Source organism: Alternaria postmessia, assembly GCF_024291825.1.
Source record: "Alternaria postmessia strain BMP 2775 chromosome Unknown scaffold_56, whole genome shotgun sequence".
Lineage (NCBI taxonomy): Eukaryota > Fungi > Ascomycota > Dothideomycetes > Pleosporales > Pleosporaceae > Alternaria > Alternaria postmessia.
Genome location: NW_026260129.1, coordinates 27,290 through 43,672, shown reverse-complemented (window position 1 = coordinate 43,672; position 16,383 = coordinate 27,290). Strand labels below are relative to the sequence as shown.

The 16,383-nt window shown below is 51.1% G+C and overlaps 4 protein-coding genes across 4 annotated transcripts; 1 reads left to right on the top strand and 3 right to left on the bottom strand.

Annotated features, from left to right (window-relative positions):
- Positions 1 to 231: 231 nt before the first annotated feature.
- On the bottom strand, positions 232 to 6,157 carry J4E82_007772 (uncharacterized protein; the record flags this gene model as incomplete). Its single annotated transcript, XM_051734014.1, has 5 exons — positions 232 to 4,156; positions 4,443 to 5,048; positions 5,098 to 5,219; positions 5,277 to 5,545; positions 5,629 to 6,157. 5 exons carry the CDS (start codon positions 6,155 to 6,157, stop codon positions 232 to 234), a joined length of 5,451 nt encoding a protein of 1,816 aa, XP_051586183.1.
- A 1,170-nt stretch (positions 6,158 to 7,327) lies between these two features.
- On the bottom strand, positions 7,328 to 8,095 carry J4E82_007771 (uncharacterized protein; the record flags this gene model as incomplete). The annotated part of the gene is made up of 1 exon (XM_051734013.1): positions 7,328 to 8,095. The coding sequence occupies one exon, from the start codon at positions 8,093 to 8,095 to the stop codon at positions 7,328 to 7,330; it is 768 nt and encodes a 255-aa protein (XP_051586182.1).
- A 1,095-nt stretch (positions 8,096 to 9,190) lies between these two features.
- On the bottom strand, positions 9,191 to 11,204 carry J4E82_007770 (uncharacterized protein; the record flags this gene model as incomplete). The annotated part of the gene is made up of 3 exons (XM_051734012.1): positions 9,191 to 10,157; positions 10,206 to 10,635; positions 10,685 to 11,204. 3 exons carry the CDS (start codon positions 11,202 to 11,204, stop codon positions 9,191 to 9,193), a joined length of 1,917 nt encoding a protein of 638 aa, XP_051586181.1.
- A 1,138-nt stretch (positions 11,205 to 12,342) lies between these two features.
- On the top strand, positions 12,343 to 16,101 carry J4E82_007769 (uncharacterized protein; the record flags this gene model as incomplete). Its single annotated transcript, XM_051734011.1, has 2 exons — positions 12,343 to 13,322; positions 13,959 to 16,101. 2 exons carry the CDS (start codon positions 12,343 to 12,345, stop codon positions 16,099 to 16,101), a joined length of 3,123 nt encoding a protein of 1,040 aa, XP_051586180.1.
- Between the last annotated feature and the right edge of the window lie 282 nt (positions 16,102 to 16,383).

Genomic DNA, 16,383 nt, shown 5'->3' with positions numbered 1-16,383 from the left:
GAGCACGTGAGCTCGTGCGAGACCTGATCCAAAAGGCGCGCCAACTGCATGATGAGATTGCTTCAAAGTTGACCGCATATATGATCATGACATTCGCAGACAGAAATCACAGCGCGATCAACCACAATAGCAAGTGAACAGAGAAACCATCAATTCGTCGTCCAAATTACTCTACCACCAGAAATGCTATATGCACATCATCTATCCCAGAACACATAATCACAACATCATCTACCGCTTAACCAACCCAGCAGCAGCAGCCTTCATCTCCGCCTCCTCGTTCTTCTTCCTCTGCGCCTCAATCTCCGCCCTTGCCTTCCTCTTCTCCTCTTGCTGCAGCTGATCCGGTCTCCTGACTGCAATATCCTTTGGCTTGTTGTCCGAGAAGAAGAACTTCAGACCCTTCTCAATGATGTAACAAGCGACAAAATCGAAAGCCATGATGCTGGTAATCATGACCTTGAATTCGGTGGTGAAGGGGACAAGCTTGAGCTTCTCGTTGAGTTCGGGAATGAACTCGGTGGCACAGGAGAAGGCAACACCGGAGACGGAAACGAGTCCCCAGTACATGCCCTTGTTCTCGCGGATGGACTCACGGAAGGGTCGGCCTTGGTAGTTAATGGCAAAGGTCGAGATTTGTTGAATGAGTTGTAGGAGGTAGATCGCAGAGTTGAGCAGGGATGGCTCGAAGTCCTTCTCGAGATCCGGGTTGGGGTCCTTGGGCTCAACACGCTGGACGTATTGGCTGACATAGATGAGGGTGATGATATGGATAGCAAACTGTCCAAGTACGGAACCGATGATGTACGTGTTGAAAATGTTGGACTGAGGACGTTCTTTTGACAGAGTCTCAACGGTCTTTGCGCGCGAAATGGAAAGGAAGCATACGCTCATCATCATACCGGAAATGGTGACTTGACCATCGCCGAACTTGATACCATCCAGGTAGAGAACAGACAAACTGTAAGCAGAGATCAAGCAGTTCAAAGCGAGAATCTTGTACATCTGGATTGTAGCGACGAGTGTGCAGCGACCTTGACGGATGATGTTGGGAATCGCAACGACGTTCGCAAGCTTAGAGGTGAAGGGCGCAGCGACAGAAGCATCACCGAGTTTGATCGTCGGTGGTTCACCAGCCATCTCTTCCATCTCTTGCATCATCATCTTCTCCTGCATCTGCTGAGCAAGGTTGCCGACGGCCTGAGGCGGCTGGACTTGACCGGGCTGTTGTTGAACAAGGGTACCAGTAGATGCTGATCCGTTAGCGACACCATTGGCACCTGGGAGAAGACCCTTCTTCTTTGCCTGATTCTCCATTGCCTTTTCGTAGTGAGGGTTGGTTGGGCCAGGGGGGTATAGATGCGCGATCATGATCGGAACAGGTGGCTGAGGCTGGTTGAAGCGTTGCATCAAGTTACACTGCTTCTCGTAGACATTCTTCATCTGAGTGTTGCGGAAGTGCTCGCCAATCTTGTCGAGGTCCTCACGGGTACCGTTGAGTAGGGCGACACCGATGTGAGCTTGCTTCAGCGCACCGACATCGTTGGTACCATCACCAGCCATTAGTGTAGTGTAACCGCAGTCCTTAAGGCCAAGAAGAATTTCCTCCTTCTGCTTCGGTGAGACACGAGCGTAGACCCAAGTGTATCGCAGAATCTGCTTCCATCCAGGTTGACCAGAGAACTTCGAAAGTGCGTACCCAGTAAGACAGATATCCTTGGTCTTCAAGATCTCGGCGTCCAGAGGCTGGGAGGGGTCAACAGGAATGCTAATCTTGTCGTCAACGCTGCGCCAAACGAGTTTCTCGCCAGTTTCGTCGTTCTCAGGCGCGTCAAGAATGTAACAATCGCGGTCGACGATCTCGACTTGCTTAGCGACATGGACAGCAGTCAGCGGGTTGTCACCAGTGATCATGACAACACGATGACTAGACTCGTTGAGGGAACGTACAGCCTCGACAGCGTCAGGCTTCAAGGGGCACTGGAGGACGAGGAAACCGGCAAAGTGCAAGTCAGACTCGACTTGTTCACGCTTGAGGTCGTTGATGCGGTTCTGGCCCCACTCTCCTTCTTCAGATAGAAACTTGTACGCGAGAGCGAGGACACGGCCACCATTGCGGGTAAAGTGTTTGAATGTCTCCTCGTAGTTCGGTGGGGTGTTGACCAACATCTTGCGAATAGTCTCGGGCGCACCCTTGACCGCAGCGATTGTGCTCCTGACCTTGCGACCGGTCTTGTTGTTATTAACCAGGACAGTTGCGACAGAGCTCTGGCGTTTAAGAGCAGACGAGAATTGGAAGCGGCGACGGATGTGTACGAGTTCGGCCTGAGAATTGGCAGTAGTCATGGTAGCTTGGATCGTGTCTTTGGCTCCGAGTTTCCAGCCGAGGGACTGTAGAGTAGCTTTCTCCATAGGCTCTCCAACAGTCTCGCCATCGTCTAGTTTGACCAGAGAGTGAGCGGCGGCAAGCACCAGTGTTGTCTCAGTTCCAACATCCGTGACCTTTGTGAGATCAGTATGCGCACCGTCTGCAGCAACCGTAGCATTGTCTTGACCCAGTGATAGTCCAGCAATACCGTCGACGACCAAGTCTTCACCAGTCAATGTACCAGTCTTATCAAAGCAGGCGACGTCGACCTGTCCAGCGAAAGGAATTCGGAACGGCTCAGTACAGAAGATGGCGTATTTGCTAAGCGCGGCAAGGGAGGTGTTGACAGCCAAGCTAAGTTCCATGGGGAGCTCGGGAGGGACGACGCTGGTAACGATGAGGACGCAGTCGAGGAGCAGCTTGTTACGCTGGCGGTCGAGCTTGACACCCTCCTTCCAGACGTACCACGAGGCGGCGACGGCAAAGACGGTAAGGAAGAGGATGAAGAAGAGAGCTTCTACGTTGTTTGCGGAGACGCGCTCGGTAGCGAAGATCATGGTTCTGACGAGGCTGCCCTGGTTGGTCTCGAAACCAGTCTTGATGACAACAGCAACAGCACCCTTGTCCGGTGGCGGTGGGACTCCAGACGAAAGTCTGTTGACGCCGCTGCCATCTTCCTCAGCATCGTTGCCGTGCGAAACCTGGAGGACCTTGGTGCCACCCCAGAGGAACGAGTTCTTGTCCAGACCCTCAGGCTCGATGCGCGCATCGCCAGGTCGCAATTGTACGGATTCCTTGAGCACCGGTGTGCTCTCTCCCGAAAGCATAGCCTCGTTAACGATGGCGGAACCCTCGAGTAGGAGCATGTCGCATGCTACACCCGAATCTTCCTTGGTCCTGCCTGCGCTGACGACATCGCCGGGTAGCAGCTTGTCGCTCATAACCTCCTGCCACTTCTTTTGCCTGTATACATAGATCTCGTATGGCTTGATGCTCATGCCGCGGAACTCGGTCAGGGTCCTTTGTCTCTGCCACACAACGGTGCTCTCGAAAGCGACCAGCATGAACAGGGTGAACAGCGAGTAGTACCAGTATTCATCCAACATCCACAGTCCGACGCAGAAGATCTGGAAGACGAAGAAGGGCGCAACGGCGTGTTCCTTGAACAGCTCGGTGAAGGTCGGGACGGGGATATCGAATTCGTTTGTGCCATAATGTTGTGCGATGCGCTCAATCTCAGCGGGCGAGGTGAGACCTTGGGTCTGCTGGAACGTCTTGAGCTGGGGCTTGGGTTCGACATCGAGGGGATAGGAGAGCGGGGCGAAGGAACCCTTGTCGGCATCGTAGAGGAAACGTCGCTTCTGGAAGAGGAACGAGAGGTTCGGCTTTCCACCAACGTTGTCGCGCACCAATGGCACAATCTCAGCGGCGCCGGCATTCTTGATCGGCTGGACTTTGATAAGCGATGCAGAACGCACGTCGCCGGCCGAGGTGGTGGTGAATGCGCTCTTGAGGTTAACGTTCCAGTGCGTCATGAGCCAGAACAGCGACTGGAAGGTGGTGATGCTGGCAATCCACACAAAAGTCCATTCCGACGACTGAATGTACTGCTCGTAGCGCTGCGGCGAAAAGTATATGGCGGAGAAGGCCGGCCATATTATTAAAAATGGCCAGATGTATGTGTGCAGCTGCAACGGCAGCGGGTTGTGCAGGCTGGCCTGCTTGATCTGGGGGTTGTCGACAAGCGGGGCCATGGTTGTGGTTGTCGTGTCCAGACGAACGTCAGTCCTCGAAGATTATCAGAGTCCCTTTGCCATCGCGCCCGCCGCCGTCGGCGCTAGTGCGCCCGATGCACGTGTGGTGGAACATTCACGAACATGGGTTGCATGCGGATTAGCGTCGCCCGTGATTGGTCCGTATTCTCTAACTACTTCCAGTCACCTCTGCCCAAATGCCATCAATCCTATCATCGAAAAATGAGTCCGTCCATGCCACGCGCCGCATTTCGTGCTCGAGGTGCTCTCTGCTGCCGATATTCATTTCCTTACACACCCCGGAGAGTTGTGTGGTCCACCACGTTCGCTCTGCATCTGTTGCAATAGAACATGCCATGACCAGAGCCCAAAGCAACATGTTGAGATTCTTCTCGCGTTTCCATGTTTCTAGCACTGATGTATTTGGTCGATCTATAGCGGTGCGCAGTCGCCGCAGAAGGATAGCAAATATCTTAGTGTTCAGTGGTAGCGCTCGCAGTACCGCATAAATGAAGATGAGAGCTGCTGCGAGTAGGGCTTCAACTACACTCGCTGCATCTGCTCTATGTTTCTGGGACTCGCTACATTCACTGTTGTTGTCCTGCACGCTCTGGTCGAATTTGAGAAAGTCCTGCGAGCGATCGGGTACTGAGAGGAGAATGAACTGAGTAGTGTAGAGAAGATTACTTAGAGCCACGCGTGCAACACGGCCTGTCCAGTGCGACGATGTTGCAAGCGCGAGTCGGTGTAGTCGATAGAAGATATCGAAGCAATCGATAGCAGCACAAGATAATTGAAGCAGAGAGGTTGGTGATGTGTATGTTGCCTCGTCATGCAGCTTGTCTGGAAGAGGTGCATCTGGCCCCAGCCGCACATGCGGAAAGAACGGGGTTGTACGGGAAGCTGCTGCCGCATGAAAATCTACCCTACCGCATGTATTAGCAAGTAGTCAAACTTGATGTGGTTTGAACTTACCATAATATACCTCGCGTCAAGCCATCATGCTTTCCAAAAGCAAGTATCCCGCCTCGCTCTTCAACCATAACTCTCAACGCGGTGAGGTGAAGTTGAGCTACATCGTAAGCTCCAGTCAGATTCTGAAATACTCAGTATCCATCCTTCCATGTAATCCATCTACCAGGTTGGGCGCTTACCTCGAGATTCGCCAGTGTCAGGACCGTGCCAACAATATCGTCAGATACGCTTCCCCGACACATCGCAAGTTTATAGGTCACGGTTCGGACTGCTTCGTTTTTGTGCTCGAGTTCGCACACCCGCAGATCATGAGACTCATTCACAAGCATGCCGTATAGCGCCCAGCTTGCCAGAGTAGCATGTAGCAAGCCAGCGTCATTCAAGATAAAGGACTTCCATGTGTGCGTAGCATCAGGGCCGATCGAGTTGTTCTTGGGTGAATCTTTGTCTGGAGTCAGTGTTAGCCTATGTGTCCTTCTCTGGAAGCTTTGTCCTTGTCGGCTAGGTATCTGTCATGGACTTTGTACGTACATAATCGGAAGAGCGCATTTAGCTGTGGCGTGTCTGGCATCGGCAGAGCGCCAAAAGGATCCATATGATAGATATTGAGGTCGGCCTTTAGCACTGGTCTTTCGAGTGCTGGCTCACTTGTGTTTCTTCTACTGGTACTGTGTTTCGTCTCATTGGAATTATCTATGCCGCTGTCTTCGGCACCGATTTTTGAGGGCAGCGGTGTAGGACCAGATCTTGTTCTCAGAACCTGTGGTCTTTTCTTTCCTCGTTTATTGGTATTGTATAGGTATTCTCTTTGCCTGCTCAAAGTCTTCTTCTTCTCGTTTCCCGGTTCAGATAACCGGAAACGACTCTTCAGCTGCTTTTCCGCCACGACTGTGCTCGTCGAACTATGTTCAGGCACGTTGAACTGTGGCCCAGCCATCTTCGTATCGAAGTAGTTCCGCATCACTAACCGGCGGATCGTGCTTCGTTCCATGCCGGCTGGCTGATGTGGCTCGTCTGTCGTCACGAAGAACTCGTACTTGCGCTCCATAGAAGTAGCCATCTTAGACTTTAGTAATCAACTATTTGGTGGAGTCGTGGTCTGAAGCAGAGTATGGGATCAAAATTCAGTATTTCCGGTGATGCGCATAGCAATATCTCTTGGATTTCGTTGCAGAGACTATGGCTCTATACATATAACTGTTGCCGTGTATCAGCGATGCAATGTTTTCACCTCTGATTACCACACGTCGACCTACGTAACTGTGAGTCGTCGCATCGTCGGCCGAAGCAGCGGCCTACGTACGGAACCTGTCTCGCCCGAGAGTATTTCAGTTCCTGATATTCCTATGAATGATTATATAAGGTCAGCGCTGATTACGGCAGCGGGGTTGATTTGCGAGGCAATAGGCCATTGGACAGCGGCAACATGCATCCTACACCTCGTGTGGGATTAGCCTCAGGCATGTGCCGACGTACAAAGCTTCGCTATGCGGCTGAATTCACGACAGCCGGGGCCGAAACTCGTGTTTCGGTAACGATACCCATGGTTGCAGGACGCGGGAGATCGTGATGTGGTAATCCGCTCGGTAGAAGGTGCGCGCTCATGCAGCCCTACCACGAGTCAAGACCAATAGCGCTGCTGTGTCAGCAATTTCACCTGCCAAATTTGTGATGCATGTAATTATTGCTGCTTCGATCTTGATCTGAAAATCTACAGACTCCGTCATTGTGAAGATACTGTGATTTTCGATAGCTGAGCAAGTGGTTTTCCAACGTGTCATGATGATGACGGCCCCCAGTGCTAGTATTCTAAAAACAGCGCACGCAGCAACACCTGGGGAGACTTCGCAACCACCACTTCACATATCCATGCTACAAATGCCCATCCATCATACTAGTTTCTATGGTAACATGCGTCTTCAAGGTTTCATTTCCAAAACTTCAGAAGTAAATAGGATTGGAATAGGTAGTTCTCTATATCATTTTTTGAGTTTCATTCTATGTTGTTACTAGCATCGTCACGTTTTCATACAACCGCTTCATGGGCATCTCTATGCATTCTGCTGGTCTCCGCGTCTTATGCACGGTCCGATTCGGCTCGTCTTCTATACACCAGTGTATATGGCAAGGGTTGGAGGGTTGGAGGTCTGGAGATTGGGCTGCCTGATTCTGCTCGTTTTGTGTCAGTTGGTTGCTCCAGAGCTGCGGCGCTTGAGAGAGGAGTATGTATTCAAGTCCATTTCAACTCAGGCTCACCTGTCTCATCCATCTTGAATGTACTTGACGATTCTCTTCCTGTCATAGGTCTCGAATGCGAGCTATCCTTTCTCATCTCTTCCTCATGGCCCACTCCGTTCCCGTCCTCGTCGTTTCCTCCATCTTCTTCCTTATCGCCTGCCGCCCTGGCATTTTTGGACATGATTCGTCGTTCGTGACGACGGCGACGGCACACCTTCTTTCCTTGGTGGGCCATCATCTTCACTCTTGCTGCCTCCAAAGTAAAACTTTCTTCCCCGTCTTCTGAGACTGAGACTTGGACATCGTATCGCGACAGTTTTTTTGCACTCGCCAGGACTCTTTTGATCATCGAGCGGTCCTCTGGGCTCACCACAGATTCGAGACTCTTGGGTCCGTGAGCTTGGTGATACTTGATCAGTGCAACCACCGATGGCAAAGTGCAGAACACCGTGACACTCTGTACCTTGATGCGCGTGGTTGTACATCGTCGTCTGAGTGTACTTCTTGCTAGTCCCATGGCAAGTATGAGCGCGTACATATGAGCTCTTTCGCACGTTTTGACATTATTGGCTCCGTACTGGCCTCGCTCAATGCCGTGTTTTTGCTCCTCGACTGGTAGAATGCCGGACCGAGCTGCGCCTATCGCCGCATGTTGGATGATACCGATACCAACGCCCGCTTTACGACAAAAGTCGACCGCTGTGTGCAGGACCAGGGAAATTTGATCGGCGACTGGTAGGACGTTGCTGAGTTCGGACATCTCCGGAAGAGAAAGATGTACAAGAAGGCTTAGGCGGGTTTATATGGTAATCTTGTAGATGGAACGCAAAGATCCCGACAGATATGAGATTTGAAGGTGATGTTGATGATATGTCGTTGGCTTTTTTGATGGTTGCAAAGGTTGGGAGGCACTGGGAAAAGGGTCGTGGGTCACGCGATCTCAGTCCCGGTTGTGTTTCCATGGTTGACGTGTAGCCGCTTAGGAGTATCAACGCTGAGTAGGCCACTATAGCCTGGGCAAGGCCCGTTGAACCGCTGTTTCGTTGAGTATTCGGAGCGGATGATACCGATATTTAGACGTGGTTGCATGTGGGTACGCCAAAGCACAAAACCTATGACCGTTGCTCTACAGACCTCAGGCTACAACGATCCCAAAGGCAACAACATATCCATACTCGTGATTGCATGTTGAGCATAGACGATCTCTCCAAACGCGTATCGCTAGCTTACCATTTAGCTTTCTCCAACGGCGCTCATTGTAAAAGTGATAGAGATCGTAGAGAGTGCTACGAGTAGCGTTGCGCAAAATAGTATATCAACCAGTACAAGAGGTGGGTGTTGGTACTTAGACGGCGGTGGCGATTCCTCTCCCTAGTATATATACTGCGGGGTTGGCTTGGCTATCTCCGCGTCTTGCGAGCCAATTTCAATACATATGCTCGACAGGGAATTGAAGTAGTTATTTTTATACTTTTCTTATAGCTCGGGAACCTCTGAAGGTCGACATGGGTGTTAAATTCTTTGGAAACACGGTCCTTGCTATACGAGGCAGAAGAACCCTACCTATTTAGAACTAGCTCTTTGAGCTCTTTGGTCTTACAGCTCAACTTTGGTGTTTACAATTGATAAGATTAAATCCTGTAGGTAAGCGCTAGAATACCTACAGGTCCACAAGGATACAAAGAACGTCATGTCAGACTCTCTATCACGTAAATCAGGAACTCGTGTGATTCAACTTTAGATTTCGGGGATATCTCTACTGTACGTTGAACACTTTGCGGACCAACGCCTCTACAACCCCGACCTTATCGTCACACCTTCAACGCCAAAGCCGACGCCAAAGCCTTTTATGCATCTATTTTCCCTTGTCTTCCCTCAGACTGACGATCTGGTTCAGCACAATTTTGTCCTCTGTGGAATCAATATCGACACAGAAGTAAGCCGTGCGCAGCGCCTGGAAGCGCACAAGGGCATCTGACGAACCGCTCAGATCCAGGGAGGTCTGGCTAATGAGGTCCTTGATTCCCCGCTCGATGACAGCCTTGTCATGGATGATCTCAGAGTTGGGGTTCAGATCGTCAGCCCAGCCACCTGTCTTCCAGTCCAGTGTGTTAGGTGATTCGGTCTTGAAGAGGGAGCTGTACAGACGCGCTGTGACCGGAACGGCTGTCGCAACATCGACCCACTGAATGTAGGCTTTGGGCTTCTCATTGCCGGGCACCTTGGTAGCCTTGATCTCGGTGACGTTACCGTTATCATCCTTGGAGAACGATGTCGCACGGATCGCGAACGGGACGTTGTATAGACCAACAGCCTTGTTGGGTGCCAGACGGAAGTAATCGGCGCTGTCCTCCTCTCTGAAGTCGCTGCGATCTATGTAAACCGCGCTACCAATCTTGACCTTTCGCTCACCGGGTATAGCACCCTTAGGATCGTACGGCACGGTCATCTCTTGCTCATCTTCAGTTGCAAAGTCTTCAATGACTACTTTAATGGGGTCTAGCACCATCATCTGGCGCGGCACAGTTCGCTCGAGGTGTTTTCGAATGGAGGCTTCGAAACGTGCAGGCTCGACCTCGGAGAGTGCATCTGTGACGCCGAGCTCGTCGACGAAGCTGAGCATGGCCTTGGCTGGAATACCGCGACGGCGTAAAGCGACCATGGTGAACAAGCGGGGGTCGTCCCATCCTCGTACCACCCCTGGTATCTTGCGCGTCTCCACTGTGCCATCCGCGTTTTTCTTTTCGACAGTTGTGCCTTCGACGAGTTGGAGGATGCGTCGCTTCGAGAGGATGGTGCCGCCAACACTGAGGCGTCCGAACCTGCGCACGTTAGTTGGAAATGACTTTCAAACAGGAGCTGTTACGTACTCTCTTTGCATAGGACCCTTCTCGTCCGACTTGGGCACTTTCATGTCCAACTTCTCCAGCAGCCAGTCGTAAGAGACACGCGATTGACGGAACTCAACAGTACACAACGAGTGAGTAACACCCTCCAGCGCATCGCAGATACAGTGTGTAAAGTCATAGGTAGGGTAGATTCTCCATTTGTCGCCAGTTCGGTGATGATGGTTCTCTTTAACAACGCGGTACGCGGGCAGGTCCCACATCTGGGGGTTGCCCTCGTCGGGGTCTGTGAGCTTCTGCTTCATACGCAAGAAAGCCTCCCCGGCTTGGTATTTGCCATCGCGCATGGCCCGGAACTCGGTAATAGACTCTTCGATCGGTCGGTCGCGGTGGGCGCAGCCATAGCGCTTGCCTCGATTGTCGGGTCCTCCACGTTGGTTGTTGATCTCCTCGCCTGTTTGATTGTTAACCCTGTAGGAGCAGTCAAACATATGTAGACTTACGTGAGCAGTGGCACACATAGGCACAGTCCTTGTTGATGAGTTGCTCTGCAAGCTCGTATAGCTTGTCGAAGTTGTCGCTGCTGTATGTGATCTTGGAGGGCTCGAAGCCTAGCCATTTGACAATATCCAGAATGGCAGTGAAGTAGACCTCGTCCTCCTTCTCCGGGTTGGTATCGTCATAACGTAGGTTGCACTTGCCCTTGTGGTGCTTCGCAAAACCGAAGTCGACGGCGATAGCCTTGGCGTGTCCGATATGGAGGTAGCCATTGGGCTCGGGCGGGAATCGGGTCTGGACGTCTTGGACGGGCTTCTCTTCGTAGATGCGCTTCAGCCAGCCTTCAGAGAAGATGCTCGTCGGCTCGCTCTTTGTGGTAGGCTTCGCTTGCTCCTTGGGACGGAGAGCATGCTCTGCCTTTTTGGCTTTTGCTGCGGCTTTCTTTGCGGCTTTCTCGAGCGCACGCTTGGAAGGGCCCTTCTCCTCCTCAGCGGCGGGCGGTGCAGGTGCTGTAGGTTCAGCCATTTCTACGCGGCGTTAGTACGTTTATGGGTGGGTTGTGTGCCTCGCGTTCAACACATGTACTGTTGTATAGGCAATGACGCGTGGGGTTTCGTGACTTACTAGAAAAGTGTCGAGGTTGTGGAGCTCGTGTGCAGTCGGAGGGGCTCCATCAACAACTTTGGAGGGGCATTGAGTCAATCGCGCTGCACCAGCCACAAACGCCACACCTCACCGGCACCTCCCCTTTCCGGCCAGCTGCAACTCTTTCACAACACTCCTTGCCTCGAGCCTTGCTTGAACTATGACCATCTGCAACTCACGCTGTCGCTTGCTTCACACCGTTGGCAACGACATCCTGGTATCGATCAACGCGTCCCTGACGCGACATGGTACCTTCACGATAACAAATCTCTGACCTGAACTTCCCACAGCCCAAGTGTTCGATTATGTCTAACACATGGCAAACGGACAGCGAACAGCCAGCGTTGGATCAAGGCACGACGGCTCTGCGAGACCAGGCCTCAAGACACAACAAAGTGGTTTCAGAGCGTTGGAACCATTCCGATAGCGTAGATACCCGATCATTCAACAAAGAGCTCTGTAACAACATGCGAGCAGAGGATCGCAATAAAAAAGCACATCCAAGCCTGCCAGGTGTAAATTCATCTTTCCTTGCTAACGTTGTCTTGAACCTGACCTAGAATTCAGTATGCTTATTCGCTCCTTCTACCACAGCTTCACATCTGCCTGTCGAGCATGCCTTCATTCAAGACTCACAAAGAGGATGGAAGGCACAGCTTATGTGACTACTGCTTCAATGTCGATCCGTGAAGCTTGCAAGCTACCAAAACTCAACAATCGACGCTCGACTCCTGGTTCATACCCAATCCTTACCCCCTATCAGTATCCTATGTTCAGAAGACTGCCGTCTTTTTGTCGCCCAATCCTTCGCTCAGGTTCTCTTGCTCGTTTTTCGAACGCAGCTTTTTTATCTACGGTTACTACAAGGGCTCAAAGCTACACTTCTGACTCAGCTACTCGACAACAAAGCGGACTGGAGTCAACGACAAAGTCGCTCGACGGACGACGCGCAAGATGGGCGGATCTACTTAGCGAAAAGCATTACGAATCCCTCATTTCCGAAGTACTCGATGCCGAAATGCCCAAATATGAGAAGAGCACTGTCATCAACGCAACAGACCGGGTGACGCACAAACGCGAATGCCTTCAGATCCTTGCTTCTGCACCCTCGGTCCTAGCATCAGCAGTCAAAGGCGACCTTGTGCGCAGGATGCAGGTTGATCCTAGCCTGCAACAAGAACATATTGCGATTTGGGAAAGAGCGTGGAAGCAACCATCCATATACATACATCTGTTAGCTGACCGTGACGGTAACGCGCCGACGCCTAATCAACTTCTCACAATCCGCGACTTTGTGATCGACTACTTGTCTCAAGGCAAAGCCTCAGAGCACGCGTGGCACATAGATAAGATTTCTCGCCAATCCGTGGCACAACATCTGTCCACAAGGGGCTATCGTAAGTATCTTCAAACAACTAGTCGCTCCGAAAGGCGTGTCAAGACTTTAGAGCTCTTCTGCCAGGGCATTCGGAAACGTTGTGACGAAACGCCACTATCATTACGCGACACTCCCCTCCAATATCCTCCTAGCGAATGCGGGTATTCGATAAACTCACCTGAGCGTCTAGCAAAGCACCGCGCACACCAATCATCCAATTATGTCATGAATCTCGTCGAGGACATCTGTAAACATCTCTACGATATTGGGACGTTTGCACAACATTTTACAATGCACCAGTTCATCATCTACCTTATTTTCCGACAAGAACAGGCGAGTATAGCGGAGATCTTCATATCTGGACTACTCCAAGTCTGGGTCAAAGACGGTGGCGGCTTGAACGCATATCTCGCTGGGCACAGCACATCAAGCGCTGGGAAAGTTACCGACGAGGAATGGACTTCTCATGAAAGAACCACCAAGCTTGACTCTCCTATGATGGAAAACATAAGGCAGCAGCAGCTCAGAGCATACGAGTGGCAGCGGGCGCTGGCGCTGGCTGATGCCAAAGCTTTGGACGAGAATCCGGGAGGTGGTTCTACAGACGAAGCAGAGTGCATGTAAGTCGAACTATGCAGGCTGGCTGAAAACCATGAACTGACACCGTAATCTTAGTGCTCAGCTTTCGCAGCTGACTATACGATCCAGGACTATTGACCGTCGCAATTAGAGCGGCATGTATTTATCCTATTACGTTCTATCAACTTCTACTAACAGGAATTTCCTTCTCTCCTAAACGTCATGATGTTCGTATATTGCGCGTCGTGTGAGTTTGCGAGGTGATCCACTTCATACCACTCGATTACAGACCCCTAATCTCATACTATAGGGTCCAAGGTGGCCACTGTTCGCAACCGAGCACAGAACCATGGTAGGTACGGCCACACCTAGTATATCACATCCCCATCTTTTCAGCTCGCCTGCATATCTCTAGTCGACGTTACAGCCTCCTTGCATTCATTATTCATCATTTTCCATCATGTCTCTGTAAGTCGTCAAATCTGACTGTACCATCACCTTATTTTCCCAAATCTTTCTTGCCTAAACGTACTCGCAAAATGTTCACCGCATTTTAAATTCACGTTGAGAATGTGAAACGCCGAAAAGACCTCCGGGACACATCGAATTCACAAGAAAAATTTAGAAGATACACAGAGATAGTTTTACATATTGACATCTTGACTAATGATGCGCAGGTCTATTCAACAACCGCGATCAGACCAGGCCGCTCTCCTTAAGAATCGTTGCACCATCCCCAACCACCTCCATATCTTCGTCGCTCGACCAAACGTGCATGACATATCTTCATCGCAGCAGTTCAACTATGATGCGCTCAACAGGTCGACAATCGAAGCACATTTCCAGCGAAACGTTGCATCCAGCTTTATCTCTCTATACGAGAGCAAAAAAACCGCCTCAAGAAAGCGCCCTTATATTGTGAAAGTCAGAGAAGATACCCCTTCGTACGAAGCTATCGTAGTAGACGTAGATACAAGCGGGATGGTACCTGCCTGGATGAGCATAGGAAATGGTGTGCACATCCCGGTCTGGTTTGAGGAAGACATCCGGGAGCCGGAAGAAGGTCACCACGAAGAGGTGTTGTGGTTTTGCCTCGAGGAGGTGAAGAAAGTGCTTTCGATGGATGTCAATCTCGGAGAGAAGGGCGAATGGCTTGCTTGCGGTTACATCCCCCAAAGCAGGGTGATTATACACAGCACATCGTCGAACTCAGAACCTCTGCAAAGGGTATCAAATGACGAAGAGAAATATGGGGCTGATAGACAAGCACACTGCGAGCGCATTCGCGTCGAAAACGAGAGGCTTCAACTTGACCAGAAACGGCTTGAGCGTATGGCCGAGAAGGCACAGTCCTCTTGTTCCTTTAAGGTCCTTCCTTCTATTCCGACTCGGAAGAGCTCCCTAGGCTCACTGGCCTGTAAAGACATCGGCGAGCGCAAGAAGGAAGTCAGTGCAGGTTCCAAAATAACCTGCAAAACACGCAATGTGCGAATTACTGTAACAAACGCAGACCCACATAGCGCAGCGTCGCTCATGAAATATGCCATATTGATGGCGCATGGAAGGAAGACGGAGGGTGAAGAGACATGGCATGCAGAGACGGCATCATTGGCTGGAGATTCAAATCGATCAGAAAGCATACTGACGATCGAGAATGAGGTGCCTAATGAGAAACGAAGCGGCTTTACAGCCCGTCATGTCGGAACCCCCATGACACCGCCAGCTTCGCCAAAGGAACGGTCTAGACAGCTGGATAAGCTTGATAGGAGACGCCACGGAAATGGAAAGGATCTAACGCTACGCCACGAACTTGCTCAGCGTGACGATGGACAGTGTCTGGAGGAAGAGCCAAGGAGTCTATGTCGATCCGCCGCTCCATCGCCCTCTCATTCGATGTTGAAGTCCCATCATGAAAGAGGTAATGTAGCTTCGTTTCAAGATCGCCGTTCGCGCCGCGACTTGCTCATTGAGCTACAATCAGACCAGGACTCCGCACTTCGGGAGTACGCGCAATTCAGCCTACAAGATCCCATCATCCTCCAACAAGTACATGACCATTCTCGTCATGATAGTACCAGCTACGATGCAGAAAGTCGAACACACAATCAGGAGGATAGCCAATCCCCCATCCCCCTCAGCAACCATCCCACGGCCTCAACACCATCTTTTCTGGTACCAGCCCATCACCCACACTCCACCCACGACACCCAGAATAAAGGTCGTGAGCCGCCTCGGGTCGTACCACCAGCTCCATCTTCCCACTCCACCACGACCAGTCTCTCTTCCCTCTCGGATTCCGAGCATGCTTCCATTGGAAGAGCCGTTTACGCCTCCGTCGAACCCGCCTCCCATATCAACAAAGTCGACAATATTAGGAGCGGTCAGAAGTCAGTACCTGGCTTGAAATCAGACTCGTCTGACAGGCAATGGAGTGTTCAAAGTAGTCCCGCACCCCGATTTCTGGAACCACAAGCAGACGCGGTACTAGAGCTTTTCCCAGCTCTCAATCCGTGGGCACAACCGGAACAACCAGGGGGAGAAGAGAATATGCCTCCACAAACAATGCCGGCCCCAACCGTCTTCCCTGCAGTGTCTGCTCCCACCCCAACGCCAGCACCAGTGCCTTCAAAAGGCGAGGCTTTTCTGGCCAGAGCGAAATGCCTAGGCGAGAAGGGCAGAGAGATAACGAGTCGAATAGCAGAGATCAAGGAACGTCAACATAAATCCGAGGCGAAGAAGGACAAGTGGGGTTTGAGTAAGTGGAGATCAAGCGAGAAGAGGAAGGATGAAAACAGGCGGTTAGGTGATCAAAATGAATAAAGTTAATACAAGGGTAGGCCAAGGAGAGACAAGAATTGGCTGAAATCTACGAACGTCCGTGAAGCTGTATATAGATAATGAATGAGGTTTCCCGATTGGCAACCTTTATCATACCATGAACCCTTAGTATCGAAGACCCAACCCAAATGTTCTTTCACATCACACTACCTTGGTAAACATCAGAAGGTCGGTATTGGTGTATAGGATGCTGGCCGTGATACCAGATATTGACGTTCATCGCCGATCCTTACCCCAAGATGAGCACATCTCCCAACCCCACAC